This window comes from Neolamprologus brichardi, chromosome 12, assembly GCF_056152115.1.
Source record: "Neolamprologus brichardi isolate AB-2024 chromosome 12, ASM5615211v1, whole genome shotgun sequence".
In the NCBI taxonomy this organism is placed as follows: Eukaryota; Metazoa; Chordata; class Actinopteri; order Cichliformes; family Cichlidae; genus Neolamprologus; species Neolamprologus brichardi.
In genome coordinates, this window is record NC_142115.1 from 12421202 (window position 1) to 12436658 (window position 15457).

The 15457-nt window shown below is 41.0% G+C and overlaps 1 protein-coding gene across 5 annotated transcripts in view; it reads right to left on the reverse strand.

The window, feature by feature from the left end:
• adgrd1 (adhesion G protein-coupled receptor D1) overlaps positions 1–15457 on the reverse strand; it is a 32883-nt gene that overhangs the window by 13730 nt on the left and 3696 nt on the right. For 3 of the 5 annotated variants that reach the window (XM_006803150.3, XM_006803149.3, XM_087849008.1), the window contains 8 exons: positions 14438–14698; positions 12972–13039; positions 11532–11672; positions 11359–11409; positions 9641–9767; positions 9227–9334; positions 7000–7075; positions 5228–5369 (listed from right to left, as the gene is read on the reverse strand). In XM_006803150.3, the coding sequence (XP_006803213.2) occupies positions 5228–5369; positions 7000–7075; positions 9227–9334; positions 9641–9767; positions 11359–11409; positions 11532–11672; positions 12972–13039; positions 14438–14698 (974 nt within the window). The remainder of the gene's footprint in view (positions 1–5227; positions 5370–6999; positions 7076–9226; positions 9335–9640; positions 9768–11358; positions 11410–11531; positions 11673–12971; positions 13040–14437; positions 14699–15457) is intronic. The other 2 variants (XM_087849009.1, XM_035913104.2) reach the window with 1 other exon arrangement.

Here is a 15457-nt window from a genome sequence, read left to right on the forward strand (position 1 = left end):
ACCATCAGCGTCTTCAAATGGCCAGTTTTTAATTTTGTGCTTATCATGAGAAAATTCCAAGATTCAGATGATGACGACGACACCTGTTAATCAGCTGATTGGATACATTTGTTTGCCCTTTCCATTCGATTAGAGTACGGCAATGCTAAGTGCTCTCCAAAATTATTGAGCTTCCTGTGTGCACGATCAACTGTTAGAGGTGGGTAGATTGCTCCAAATCAACAGTATCAATGCTGATATTGGTATTGCATCGATGCTAGCATGAGAGGATCAATACTTTGTTTAGCCCACTGACTGTATGTACTTGGTATGGTATCGATACCAAAAAATCTGCTATATTGTGCAGGAATATCCCTCATTACAAAGATCCCAGTCTTAGTTTAGGTCTTAGTTTCTCTGACACTGCATGACTAACATTACTGCCTGCAGCAGGGGAGGGAGAATATTTCAGCCATTTATTAAACTTAAGAGCTTGTTTGAGGGAAATAAATTCACTTTGACTTTTTAAAGACTAACTTATTCCATAAAAGCAGCTTTTTTTGTTTTGTCTTTATCTTGGCGAGATTTTTTTTTAAATCTACGGCTATAAATCTCTTCTGCACATTCACAATCTTGAATTGCTATTTCATCGTTTTGCCGTGAGTTTAAAAGAGCGGACATAAAACTGCTTCTACTAGGCAATGAAATTCTTTTTGAACATTACTTCACAAGTACCAAATCCTTTTTTTTTCATCATACTTTTAAGAAAACTCCCTGTGTCTGTGGGCATATTTGGGGGCTTGCTTAAAAAAAAGAGATCTGCTTTTTATCACGTAGCGAGAGGTGGTGGTCGCGAAGTTGGAGTGGTGACAGAAAGGGGGCGCTAAATGGGAGGAGCTGTCTATTGCAGTGGGAATTGCAATAGCCAGACCTCCATCTGTGATTGATCAGTGAGTTGGCTCACATGTCTTGTGTTTGTGTGCGCAAGTGTACGGGTGGGTGTGGGTGGCTGGGAAATCTGGAGTGAGAGGGAGAGAGAGAGAAAAACAGAGTGATAGGTTTTGCCCATAAGGTTCAAACTGGGCGTGTGCTGGAGTTATAAAAAGACTGGCAAAAAAGAGCAGATATGCTATTGTGGCAGAAAGGTCTGATCAGGATCAGCATGGCTTGGCGTGATTAAACGAATAAGACCGTGGGTATCAGTATGTGTTGAATAACCTTTGCATGTTTATTTTCAATGGTACTGAACAATTAGCCCATTATTTTCCACACATATAGAAGGCTCTAACAAGCCTTGACATGTTTTCATGCACAAGTAAGCATTTTTCCTTCTTCTCTCCTGACCTTATTACAAGAATTACTTCCTGCTGAACTCTCATTTTCTTTGTTATAAGCGGGAACCAGTGGGTGAAAATAAATCAAAAAGTTAGGTCCTTAAGAGTAGAAGCATAACACACTCACTGGACACTTTAATAGGTACACCTCTCAGGTAGTAGGTTGGACCCCCTTTTGCTTTCAAAAATGCTGTAATGCTCTCTGGATCAGTTCCGTCAAGAAGCTTGAAACATTCCTCAGAGATTTCGGGCCATAATGATGCGACAACATCACATAAATCCAGATTTGTCAGCTGCACGTCCAAGATGAGAATCACCACATCCCTAAGATGTTATATTGGACTGATATGCAGTGACTGTGGATGCCACCTGAGTACAGTGATCCCATTGAAACCAGTTTGAAGTGATCTGGGGCGATCGTGGCTCAAGAGTTGGGAGTTCGCCTTGTAATCGGAAGGTTGCCGGTTCGGACAGTCTCGGTCGTTGTGTCCTTGGGCAAGACACTTCACCTGCCGCCTACTGGTGTTGGCCAGAAGGGCCGATGGCGCGATATGGCAGCCTCGCTTCTGTCAGTCTGCCCCAGGGCAGCTGTGGCTACAACTGTAGCTTGCCTCCACCAGTGTGTGACTGTGAGAGTGAATGGGTGGATGACTGGACGTGTAAAGCGCTTTGGGGTCCCTAGGCGGGACTAGTAAAAGCGCTATACAAATACAGGCCATTTACCATCTGAGTTTTGTGACATGTCGCACTATCCTGCTGGAAGCAGCCATCAGAAGAGGCGTACAGTGTGCTCAGCAACAGTGTTTAAACAATAGGTGGTACTGTGGGGTTGAAAGTGTGCCAAGAAAACCATTAGACCACCAGCAGCAGCCTGACCCACTGATAAAAGACAGGATGGATTCATACTTTCATTTATGCTGCATTCTGAGTCTGAATGTTGGAGCAAAAATCTAGATTCATTGGACCAGGCAATGTGTTGCCAACAAGAGATGCTCTTCTGCACATACTGGTTGTAACAAGAGGTTGTTGGAATTATTACTGCCTTCCAATCAGATGTGCATAGCTTCACTTTTCAGACTATTATCTATAAACCCTAGAAATGGTTGTGCAGGAAAATCCCAACAAATCAGCAGTTTCTGAAATATTCAGACCAGCTTTTCTGGCACCAACAACCACACCACAGTCAAAACCACATAAAATACCCCTCTTTGCAATTTTGATACTCAGTTTTCAAGTTTTCAGCATGCTGTCTTCACCATGTCTACATGCCCAAACGAACTGAGTTGCTGCCATCTGACTGGCTGATTAGGTATTTGTATTATTAAGCAGTTGAACAGATGTGCAAAGTTACTAAAGTTGTGAGTTTATAACCTACTTTTGCATAAGGCTACCGACAGAAGTCACTGTCACACATATACATTTAAACTTGTGCACCCAAATCTTTCCTTAAGTCATTAAAAATGTATGCTGTGTACAGTCATTCCAATTGGGAAAAACAACAGTTCAAAGAAGTCATTAAAAGCTAAACATCACCATAAAAATCATTCAAGTGAACTGAGAGACTAGCAGCAAAATACTGCCGTGCCATTCCACTCATGACTCTGGATCTTCTTATAAACCTTCTCAGCTAACACACTTCTTTATATGCCTCTAAAGTCAGGCATCCTTGTCAAAATCATTTATTTAATCCTCATAGTTTTAATTCTATAAATAGACTTCACCCATGAAGTCAATCTTTCCATTTGTTCACTTCATACCATCAGTGTGATGCTTTGATGCCAGTAGAGGATAAAAAGAAGGTGCCAGCCTCTTTTTTTTTAATGTATATATTAATGTTTAACTACAGACCTCAGTGCTTCACACCGTTTTTTTTCCTCCTCGCCGCCTTCACCCCTCTCAAAGTAAACCAGAGTCAGACAGCCGTAATAAATCACCAAAAGAGCCAGGGTCCAATCACCACCGCAGCTCAAAGGCGTGAGAAAGCCTGTGGGCCTTTGATGATAACACCCAGTCAGGTTATCAAACCGGCTCCATGCCACAAAGCGTGGTTGCAGAAGTGATTGAGTCTCTGAGCTCAGAGCATCAGTCAAGGATGCAAGGTCACTCAGATGGCAACCACATGATTTAGACCTTGACTTGAGTGAGTAGTACCTGCTATAACAAAGGTTTATTTACAGGCTGGTGACTCCATCACTCCATGATATCATATGTTTTAGCATTCCAAGTGTCAGATAGAGAAAATGGATGAGACTTTGTGTCTGAGCCAGGATAGTAGTTGACTGTACAGTACCAGAGACGAAACACAGAGCTTGTCGTAGCCACGACAGCACGAAAAGACGGATGAGGGAGCTGACATATTTCTGTGCTAGACACATTCAGCACTCCCACTGGGCTTTAATGAAGTCACTGTGCACTTACCTATTCTCAGGGGGTAAACAGAGAGGTCAGCCGCAAATCACTTACTCCAGCCCAGTGAACCGGTGCCATGGGCAGACATGTTTGAGGTTTAGTACAGACAGTAAAGACCAACATAAACTATGACGGGTAATGTCTGCCACATACTGTGTGAGCAGCCCACCCTGCCTTCAAGCTAGGGAGGTGATAAGCATCGACACCTTGCCAAAACTAGTAAAACAACCAAAATAGTTTCTTTTTGACTAAATCCAACAACAGGTCTGTGCAGTTTTAGCAAAAACAACCTGTTCTGGATGCGACCAGAGCCAAAAGTTCTGCATGCCAAATTACGATGTGGCTCCTCATAATAAATCACAGCCTGAGCTATGTGCAACAGAAATGCGCTGGCTCGGTGCGTTCCAATCAGCATGCATTACTAATAAGTATAACAGCCTATTTGTAATGGGATAGAGAGGAAAGAATGCATGTAACCTGATTTATCCTTACATCAGTGGTAAGGGCAATCCAACTAAAATAGAAACACCTTAAAACAGAAACAGAGCGGAGAACTGCTGAGCATCTCCAGCACTACCATAACAAAGGGAATTTTAACTCCTCTCCCATGGTGTCCGCTAAAACAAACAGAGCAATCATTGTCACAGAAACCAGGCCAGATAATTACAGCATAAACATTTATTTCACCAGGGAAGATGAAGGCAAACAAAGCAATATTGCCATGGTTTCATAAAGCTGCATGAGTTTCTTTTTTGCTTTTATGAGTGGGGAGGGGGACTGATTCACTTCTACAGAAAGTCGATCATTCATGCAGGACTTGTAAAAGAAACAGAAATACATTGCAGTGTGCTTAAGTCAACCGCCTCATTAATGCCATTGCATGATAATCTAACAGCTTATCAACACAACTAATTAAGATAAAACAAATACAAGATTGTGAAGTTCGCCACCACATTTATGAGTTTACAGGAACACAAGCTAGTGCAATAGACACTGGTCAATTAATTTCCAGTTTTGACTGAATTTCCCATGGAAAGCTGGCACTGTCCCTGCCATAAAGTACCAAAGAAAAATATGTTGTTCATAAAATAAAGTTATTGTTTCTTTTAAAGTGCCCTAAGCTTGCAGCTCAAATGCCCATAATCAGCTCGCTTTCTAGAAGCCAAATGCTCCGCAAGGGAAATGCTAGGCAGCCTAATGAAAACCAAACCAGGCTTCGCTCTTTGTGTTGGTAAAGGCCCAGCTGCGCAAACCTCAGTCAGTCGGTGATGGACAGCCATCGTCTTACATAAGCATATACCAAAAATAGAGCCGACAGTTTTCATGTGAAGAGATCCGACCGCTATCGAAACCATAGGCAGAGCTCTCCCCTCTGATAACATCCCACACCCAACAATTGTGACAAGCAGAAACTCTCTTAGTTTTCCCAGTATTACTCACCAAGATGGAAAAAAAGATAAATGAGTCAGAGAGGAAGAAATGGGACATCCAAATTACAGTCTTACCAAAACATGGGTGAGCACAATCTTTATGAGTGGTGCTCCAGAAAGGTTGACCGACAGGGCTGGCAGAGGCTCCACTTTCAAAGAAATCAGACAGCTTGCTACATGGATTTTGTGATCCTTGTAATCAGCTGCTTCATTAATCCTAAGAGATAAAAAGGGGAGAACTGGCTTAGATAATCTAAGAAAGAAACTGAAGCAGAAAGCCAGACAAACATACAAAAGAAAGAGACGGAAAGAAATGGCAGACATACAGTGGGGAGAGATTTATTTGATCCCCTGCAGATCCCAACTCTTTGTAAGTTTGCTCACTTACAAAGAAATGAAACATCTCCAATTTTATAGTAGCTTCAATTTAATGGAGAAAGCAAGAATATATACCAAAAATATAGAAAAAAAAGACATTGAACCATTGAGTGAAATAAGTATTTGATCCACAGGCGGAACATGACTTAGCACTTGTTGGAGAAACTCTTGTTGGCAAGCACAGCAGTAAGATGCTTCTTGTAGGTGGTCACCGGGCTTGCATGCATCTCGGGAGGGATTTTGTTCCACTCCTCTCTACAGAAACTTTCTAAATCCTTTGGTTTCTTGGCTGTCATTTGCTAACTTGAAGCTTCAGCTCCTCTACAAATTTTCTATAGGACTTAAGTCTGAAGACCATCTACGCAGTTGACTTTTATATGCTTCTTCTTTAGCTACTCCTTTGAGTAGCTAATTAGCAGTATGTTTTGAGTCATTGTTATGCTGGAAGACCCATCCATGACCCATTCTCAGTGTTTTGGCTGATTTTACATTACATGGCCTCATCCATTACCTAATGTTTCCTCCTCCATGCTTGACTGTGGGCACACAACAAGTCTGTTTAAGCAAGAATTCTGGCTGGGTTGTAGGGGATCGAATAGTTATTTCAGGAAATGACATGCAAATCAATTTATAACCTTTATATAATGCATTTTTGTTTTCTGGATATTTGGTTAAGATTATCTGTCTCTTCATTAAAAGAGGATTGCATAAAAATGGGAGACTGTTCATTTCTTTGTAAGTGAGCAAACTTACAAATTCATCAGGGGATCAAAGTTGATAGTTGGTTAAAAGGAGAAGTACTCCAGATCTCTTGTTTCACAATAGCATCTATCACCACTGTTATCTGCAACTGGCATTCCCACATACGTGTTAAACACAGGACCAGAGCATTGACATTTGGATGAGACTTTAACCATCTGTCTGTTTAATGAATCACACTTAGTGCCAGAATTATTCCATGACAAGTTTTTCGAGATGATCATGTGGCCCCAATTTGACATTGCGGTCACACGAGCATCGTCTCCCTCTTACGATACAAAGGGAGGCCAAGCAGCCTCCAAATGTATTGCCGTAAACATTTCTGACTTAATTTAGATGGATGCAAAAGTGGGGAACAACAAGATGCTTAATCACCACTATGTCAAACTGGGTTAAAAGCTGGAACAAGCTGATCCAGTGTTGGAACAGTAAGTGAAAGAGCTAATAGCAGGGTGTATCATTCAGCAGGAGCTCAGTGGTGTGATGAGAGATAGGGGAGAAAAAAACAGATAAGGCCTTGGCCTGGGGCATCAGCTGTTCTGCAATTCAGGAAGCAGGGGCACCTTTGGTGCCAGCTTACCCATTTCCCACACAGGACGTACAAAGACAGCGTCCCTGACTTTGCGCTTTTGTTCTTGTTGCTGTTTAATTTTAGTTAGACCTTTCAAGATTTTACTTTTCACGTTTGGTAGCATGCTGTGTCATCTTACCTGGTCTTCACAGGGCTGATCTCTTTGTAGTAGCTGTGCATGTTGTGATAAAAAAGGCCAACAATGGTGGTTTGAGCTGAGGAGAAGAAGACAACACGCGCAGACTGAATGTGAAAGAAATGAGCCGAGGGCCGGGAATGTAAAGCAGTGCTGCTAAAACACTCACAAAGAAGGCAAGTTAATTAACATTGGCTTGCTACAGTGTGGTGGCACCGGCAGGCTAATGGGACAGTCCTATACTCGCACCGGGGTGAAAAGCAAGACTGCCGCAAACCCATGTGGATGTTGGAAAGCTTGTGAAATGTCTAAATGACTTCACCAGGAGAGCTGGGGGTCTGCTCCCCCACCCCTGACTTGACCTATCGTTCAGCTCGGTCCCACCTTAATACTTTAAGATAAACAATGAAATTGGAGGAAATGCTTAATGGCCCTGTTCCTCCTTTCAAAGGCCTTTCACTTGGGAACTGCTCTAGAGCAACAAAAGCAGATGTCAAACAATATGGATACGCAACAGAAGACTGTTAATAAATATATAACACATCCAGTGTTGGGGAATACATGTACCGGCGTTACGTATTTAAAATACAAAATATGAGTAACTGTATTCCGTTACAGTTACTGCTTAAATAGGTAATCATTGGAAATACAATTACTTTGTTAAAATCAATGGATTACGCAGTGGTCTTTTTCTGTTTCATATGTTAGGCTATCCCCTCTCTATCTCCTCTCTAATTTTGGTAATTTCACGCCAGTGGAAACCCAAACAAAATACGCAATAAGAGGCTCTGACCGGAAATCTGACTGCGCAATGCAAACTCTGTTCGTCAGCAACCAAGCTGCTCTCAGCATCAAAAGACTCCAACCTAAAGAAACATCTTTTTTAAAAATTAAGGTTAGCCTACTGCAGCTATTTTGTTTTAGTTGTAGTAGCTACCTGGGTTATGTGCCACTTCAGTAGCTTCGATGTACCATTGCTGTGTGATGTATTACTATTACTGAAAGCTGCATTACAACCTGCTAGCTGCAAATAATGGTGTGCAGTTTTGAAAGCAGACAAAAAGAAAACATATAATCCTGATACAGAAAGAGTTTTTTATGCGAGATCACTGCAAAAAGTGCAGCCTTACCTAAAATCCACCCTAATGTTACTCATTTTATATTAAGATTTAAAAATCTAGCTGGTATTGTTTTCAGAACTGCATGTGATCGTTTGCAGCTAGCAGGTTGCTAATGCTATCCATCAAGTCTACAGTCTGCGCTCTATGAACTCAGCTAACGCTAGCTAACAATGTTAGCTCGGCGGCAAGTAGCCTTCAGTAATAGTAATAATTCACACAGCATCAGAATACGTTACTCACATCAAGTTAAGAATATGTTTCAAACTACATTTTGGGCCATGTATTCTGTAATCTGTAGTGGAATACATATATATATATATTACAACAGAATGCATCCCAGTGAGCCTCAGCAGAGACTGGGCCAGTATACTTGTACAACTCTCCTACAGAAGAGCGAGAGAACAAGAAAAAACAAAATGCAAAATATGCAGCATTTTCTGTTCTTAATTAGAATATAAAATCTGTCCTTGGAGCACTATGGGCAGCCAGGTATTCAGAGTTAATTTGGTCCTGGCTCTAATGTGTTAAGCAATAACATGTATTCCACTTCTGATAATAGCCCTTTAACGAATTATTAAGAGTTCGTTCCGTATGGCAACTCAGTGCATGCGAGAGCCAGGTGGAGCCAAGGGAATCTGACCTGAACACAAAGTCAAACAAACAGAGTTTTAATGCCCACTGTAAATACTGCTCTCCCTTGCACCACTACGTGGATCCATTCCTTTTAACGGTGGAGGAAAGTGGAGAAAAAGTGTGCTCTCTCTCATTCTTTCTGTTCTGAATAAAAGGGTAACTGGCAACATTAAAGTCATAGCTGGGTTTCTACAGTACACCATAAAGCCACACAAAAGCTCTCATGGCACTCCTGTCCTTAACTGTATGCCATATTAGTAGTCCTAAATCTTACGATAATAAATTACCGTCCGGTAACAAGAGTCTCCCAGCTGGACAATTTTCTCTTGGCAGAATCAGTGCACGGCTAATGTGAGGTATTCACACTCAAACCCAGCTACTAGTCTGTCTACGCAAAGAATCCTCCGAAAGTTCCTCCTTGCACATCGATGAGCACCTGTCAGTGAACATGCAGAGGCTGTAATGCTAGTACTTACACTCCATTGCGAACGCTTCTCCAGGCACAGAGATGTAGCTCTTGCCTTCTGTGGGGAAGCGGTAATGTGACAGCTCAAAATTCTGTGGGAGTTTCATCAGAGAGTAATCTGCGGAGGTCAGAGGTTAAGAAAAAGGGAGAACTGTTGAGAAAAACAAAGTGACAAGCAAGTAACAAGACCGATTTGATGGGGAATGGGGAATCACAAACATCAAACGACCCCTTGGAAGAGAGACAGTAATAAAAAATGAGGAAAAAACTCAGGAGAGGAAAAGTGGAGAAGCTTAACTTGTACTTCTCTGAACAAATGTTGGCCTGACGTGATTACAAAACTAATGATGTCAACTTGAGGCTTGGAGTCCGCAAAAGCTACAAACAATGACTTACTTTATGGAGAACCTGACACTTTACTGACCTGCAACAAAAGATGTTCCATCCAGGGAGATGAGAGAGTTCGGGCTGTCCTCCAGGTTAGTCACTACATGTTCCATCACTCTGTCCACTGTCTTGACCAGTCCGCTGACCACAGGGGTGGACTGCTGCTAGAGAACAATGACCCAACGAGAAAAAGTTGACAACTGATTCACTGTTTCTGATTTTCGGCATCTAGCATTGACTCATGTTGACCTATTAAAATGGTGTCACGTTTTTCTTTTGAGCTTTCGCAGATGTCTTATACAAACATAAAACACCAGGTTATTTGTCACGGAGAGTACTGCTCACAGTATAAAAACAGGTGATAGTGTTACCGTCTAGAGTTACACTGTAAACCTGACAAAAACTTGATAATTCGGTTGGCTCAAACTCACTCTACACTGTATCTACTGTCCAAGTTTGATGTGAACATCTGTTTCAGCTTGCTCTTACAAAAACAAGCAAGGTTGTTCTGAACACCCAGTGTACTGAAACCGCTCTCTTGTGTTTGTGATTTGGCCATAACGATTGCACAGTGGAGGAAGCAGAGATCTTTATAGTCAGTTACGCAGTTTTAAACATCCAGATATCCTCGGTGTGTTACATTAACGTATTTGCCACCAGAGATGGGCAGTAACGCGTTACTTGTAATGCGTTACTGTAATGCGTTACTGTAATCCGATTACTTTTTTCAAGTAACGAGTAAAGTAAGGGATTACTATTGCAAAAACGGTAATTAGATTACCGTTACTTTCCCGTAGGAAGGCTGCGTTACTGCGTTACTAAAACTGTGATTTTTTTTGCGAGAATGTCTCATGACAGTGACGTAAGCGAGTGCGACGTTCGTGACAACAGCTGTGTGCAGATCAACAATGGATCATATATCGAGTGTGGGAGAGAGTATGAGCGTGCAGCGTTTAAAGCGTGGAAGTACTGACCTTACTTTGAGTTTGATTCCATAAAAAGTGACAAAAACATTAGCGTCCGTTGTGCGTGGGAAGAAAACTTCTTTTTACAGCGAAAAAACCCCCTACACTTCCAAGCAAGCGCCGAGTGCGCTACCACGTTATGGGAAATTCACAGAGAAACTCGCAGATTCTTCAACTGACCGCTGCGGCACACCTGCACCAGGGCAAACCTCCGCCTACCCCACTCCTGCTTTACAGGTGAAAATAGAGCAACAGGACCGCTACTCTTTGATTTTATTTCTTTTCTGCTGCGTTTTACTTGCATCTATTTGAAAGAGTGAGTGTAAACACAGAAAAAATATTTTATTTTATGTGCTGGAATGTGCAGAAAATAGGTTTAAATGTTAAACAAATTTCTTCAAGTCAGTGAATGTTGCATTTAATTAAATTTTTGCTTGATGCATACAGTTAAAAGATTAAAACTAATAAAACAAGTTTTAAAAAGAGACTTTTCCATTTGATTACATTTTGTATGATGGATTATGCAGAAAAAGTAGAATTGGGCTGAAAGATCTATCACTTTATCACCTATTCAGGTTGTAAATCGTGTTTTTAACTAAGTAACTAAGTAAGTAATTCCTTTTGAAAATAAGTAATCAGTAAAGTAACGGGATTACTTTTTGGGGAAGTAATCGGTAATTAGTTACTGATTACTTTTTTCAAGTAACTTGACCAACACTGTTCGCCACATTGCATACGTTACATTTCGTCATGTTTGGACACTGCACAACTACAGAGTGAACCCATTTACCTCTGTCAGTCCAGGAAAAGACAGCACTTCTTCCACACTTTTGAGCAAACCCTGGGTGGAAGAAAATGGACATCATAGAACTGTTGCATCATATGCGCATGGGTGGGCATTGTATCTGTGTGTATGAATTGGTTTTGCAACAGCAACATGTGTTTTGGACTGTGCTCCAAGACCTGCGTGAGGTTGTTCGCAGTATCACGAGAAATGGTTCCATTGGGCAGCGTCTTCAGGAAACTCTGCACTGGCAAGAAGTCTGTGGGTCGGAGCTCCTCCTGGAGACTGCTGATGACAGGGGGACTCATATCAGTGGCTCTCTGGGGAGACAGCACATCAGGCATCAAATGAAGTTTACTGCCAAGAGCAGCGAGTTCCAGTATACACAGGATGTTTAGTGACTGATAGCTTGAATTTAGAGAAAACTCTTTGGACGAGAGTTTCAGCATTGGTCTTTTTCAGATTAGTGCCCAACAAGGAGTGCGCTGTAGTGTGCACTGTTGACTGACTCTGCCTACCATCTTCTATTTCTTTATTTGTTTCCTACAAACAAAGCCTTTCGATAAAAAGGTTGCTTCTATTCACATGTGTTATCTATTTGCTTTTTTCCATTTGTCTTTAAAAGGAAACAATGCCTCAACAGGAAATAAACTCTTAGTGTGGATTCAACTAAAAGTCCTTCATTGTTACTTCTTTATTGACTTTCATATGTGTTTTGGCTCAAAGATGCTCTGGTAATAGTTCCCAATGATGTTGAGGTACAGAGATGGGGTTTCATCACCCACACATTGTAAGAGTACTATATTTTTAACATCCAATAAGTTAATCCTAATCTATACCAAAACTGAGAAATTACCATCGTACAGTATTTGTCAATGTTTTCTTTTCAGCCATTCTGTTGTACATTTGCTGCTGTGCTTGTAATCCTGTTGCATGATCCATTTTGGGTAAAGCTTCTGTCGAACAGTTAGCCTCAAATTTGACTGTAGAACACTTTGGTATGCAGAGAAGTTTATGGTCAACTAAAAAATTGCAAGGCACTCTGGTCCTTTGGCTGCAAAACAAGCACAAATCATCACCCCTCCAACACTGTGTTTGCCAATTGGTGTGAGGTGTTTGTGCTGATATGCTTTGGTTTTCGCCAAACGTCTCGCTGGGCATTTTGCCCAAACAACTCCACTTTTATCTTATCTATCTAAAGGATACTGTTCCAGAAGTCTTATGATTAGTTTGCAGCTTTGCAAACCAAAGACAAGCCGCCATGATTTTTTTTCTTTTTTTAAGAGAAGAGGCTTTCTCCTGGCAGTCCTTCCAAAAAGACATACAGCATTTTTCTAATTGTGTTATCATGAACTTTAACATTTAGCATGCTAACTGAAGCCCATGGATTTGTAGCTCTTGGGGTTTCAAACTGTGAGTAGCTAACAAATGTAGTTTGCTAACAAGGAGCTAAAATTACCTTCTGTACATTCTCTGTTACAAAAATAATCTAATTTGTTTAATGATATAAAACCAATTTTTTTAGGGCTTTAGTTCTCACTGGTGTTCTGTGGCGAGACCCTCCTCTACTGTCCCCTCTACTAGGCTTTTATTGTTCAAAGAAACGCTGAGACACTTACGGCCATCGGCGTAGTTGGGATCACTTCCTTGGAGATTCTAGGTGTTGTTTTAGAAACCATGTCCCAAGCTAGAAAAGACAATACAAAGGGTTGAAACAGGACAGGGAATAGCTTAGCATCACTCTGTCTTTAATCATGGTTTAGTCTAACCTTGCCTTTTTGCAACTTTTTTTAGATCCTTTGTTGAATGCAGCTGGGTCAGGCTGCAGTAGTGTGGCTGGATTTTATCACTTTCAAGCTTACAGTGTGAGTGTAATGCCCGGTCATGAGAGGAGGTATTTTACAGCCTCCTACAAAAGTGGGATACTCCACCACATAATACTCTGCCACTAATTTGTGTACCGGGCTCAAACACATTTTATATATTTGCTGTCATTTAATAAAAACAGCTCTAAGCCGCTACCAGAAAAACACCATATATGGATGTACATTGGACATATTAGTCAGCTCTTCTTTAGTTCAATACAGCATTTTATATGCATGTTCTGCAGAGGTAAAAATATTTCTCTGTAACCACAACAGTCAGGCTCTCCTTGTCAGGTAATAAAGAAATCAAGACTCTCTGGCTTTATCGTGACCACAAAATAATCCTCTGTAGCAGTCTTTATATATCAACACCATACACAAGAGGAGTTCAACTTTACTGATCGGTAAGACTTATCTGCAACCAAAAATGCTTTAACCTCTCAGCTAAAAAGGTACATTTCGTTAAGTGTCGAATATTTTTCAGATTAAAATTAAATTTTCTAATATCATATATTAGAAAATATAATCATAACTATATACTGTAATATAGTTATTATTAATCTCTTGCTCTCTTCCACAGAAAGTCTTTCCTGTCTTCCTCCCCTCATCCCCAGCTGGTTCTGCTGGAGGTCTCTTCCCGTTAAAAGGGAGGTTTTCCTTCCCAATGTTGCCAAAGCTCATTGTTGTGGTTTTCTCTGTTTTAATATTGTAAGTTTTTACCTTACAATATAAAGCGCCACAAAGCAGAATGTTAATTTTTTTTCTACATTCTCATAAATGCCATTTTGTGTCCTTTTATGGCTCTCTACTGAACAACGGAGGTAAAGAGAACAAAAACAGACAAGATTCTGGGTGTTTTGTCCTAGCGTGTTGTAACTTGTCACATTATATTTAAATGATTTCCCCCCTGCATCTCAACTCAGGTCTTTGCACTCTTATAAATACTTATAAGGCAAAACTATGGAAGCCATGGCACTTGAAGGTCATGAAAATGGCTTCTGCAAGAAGAGCCATTTGACAGTGAGGCAGACTATATTTCCATGGTTTGATGTGCTTCTGTTAAGCATGAATTCTGTGGATGGAATGTAGCATGGATAGAGACGGAAATTGCTTTTTAACCCATGATTTCCTCAGAGCAAAGTCAAAAGGGAGGAAGCATTTTCATAAATCAGCATCTCCAAGAATGTCAGGAGGTTTTTTTAATAGTAGACAGGTCCTACCTATAGTTGCATTGTAGTAGAGTGAGATGTTCTCAGGTGAAAGGGCCCTTTCCCAGATGACGAATTCATCAAAGGCTCCTGTTACATAGTGACTATATCCCTTATTGTTGGCAGTTCCAATGACGAGGTCAGGGTAGGGGTCTCCATAGGTTTCCTCTGAGATGCTTCCGTTTTTGTTCTCAGCAGTTAGGGTCGCATTGATGTAGACCTTCAGACCATCTTTCTTAGTCCATGTAAAGAGGATGTGCGTCCAGTATGGCCCTAATAACGTAAACATAAAATGAAAGAAACGCTCAATTGTTGAAGAATTGAATCCACCCCTCCCTGAGTCTGATTCTGCCAGAGCTTTCTTCCTGTTTAAAGGAAGATTTTTCTTTCCCATTGTTGCCAAGTGCTTGCTCACAGGGGGTTACCTTATTGTTGGGATTTCTTTATAATGTTTTAGGTATTGTAGCTTTTTATGTGTGAATACGTTTAGCAGGAAAATACACTGAGTGTGTGGTGTTGCAAATGTTCTCAGTCATTGGTCGCCTTTTTAAAGCAACTGATATTGCAGACACCATGTTTCATGCTTGGTTTAACCCAGAAAGTAAATGATGACGTGTACTCAATGCACAGTAGCTTTCATCAAATGAAACTCACACTGATATTTGCTGGTTCTAGCTTTTTAAATTTAATATTTGTTTTTTAAATTGTGTCTTTTTGCCCGTCTCCCTCCCCTCATCCCAAACCGGTCACGGCAGATAGCTGTCCCTCATTGCACCTGGTTCTGCTCAAGCTTTCTTCCTGTTAAAAGGGAGTTTTTCATTCCCGCTGTCACCAGGTGCTTTGCAAATTTGGACTCCGATGGATGCATCGGAGAGCAGCCAGGGATCAACCCGCAAGCCTTCCAGATTGTAGGTGACCTGTTCTACTACCCGAGAATATAAAAACACAATTGGCTTGAACTGAACAGAATTTGTGTGTGTCTTAAACACAAGTTCCTAGCCGTGCTAACAGCTATGTGATGCTGAACATAGA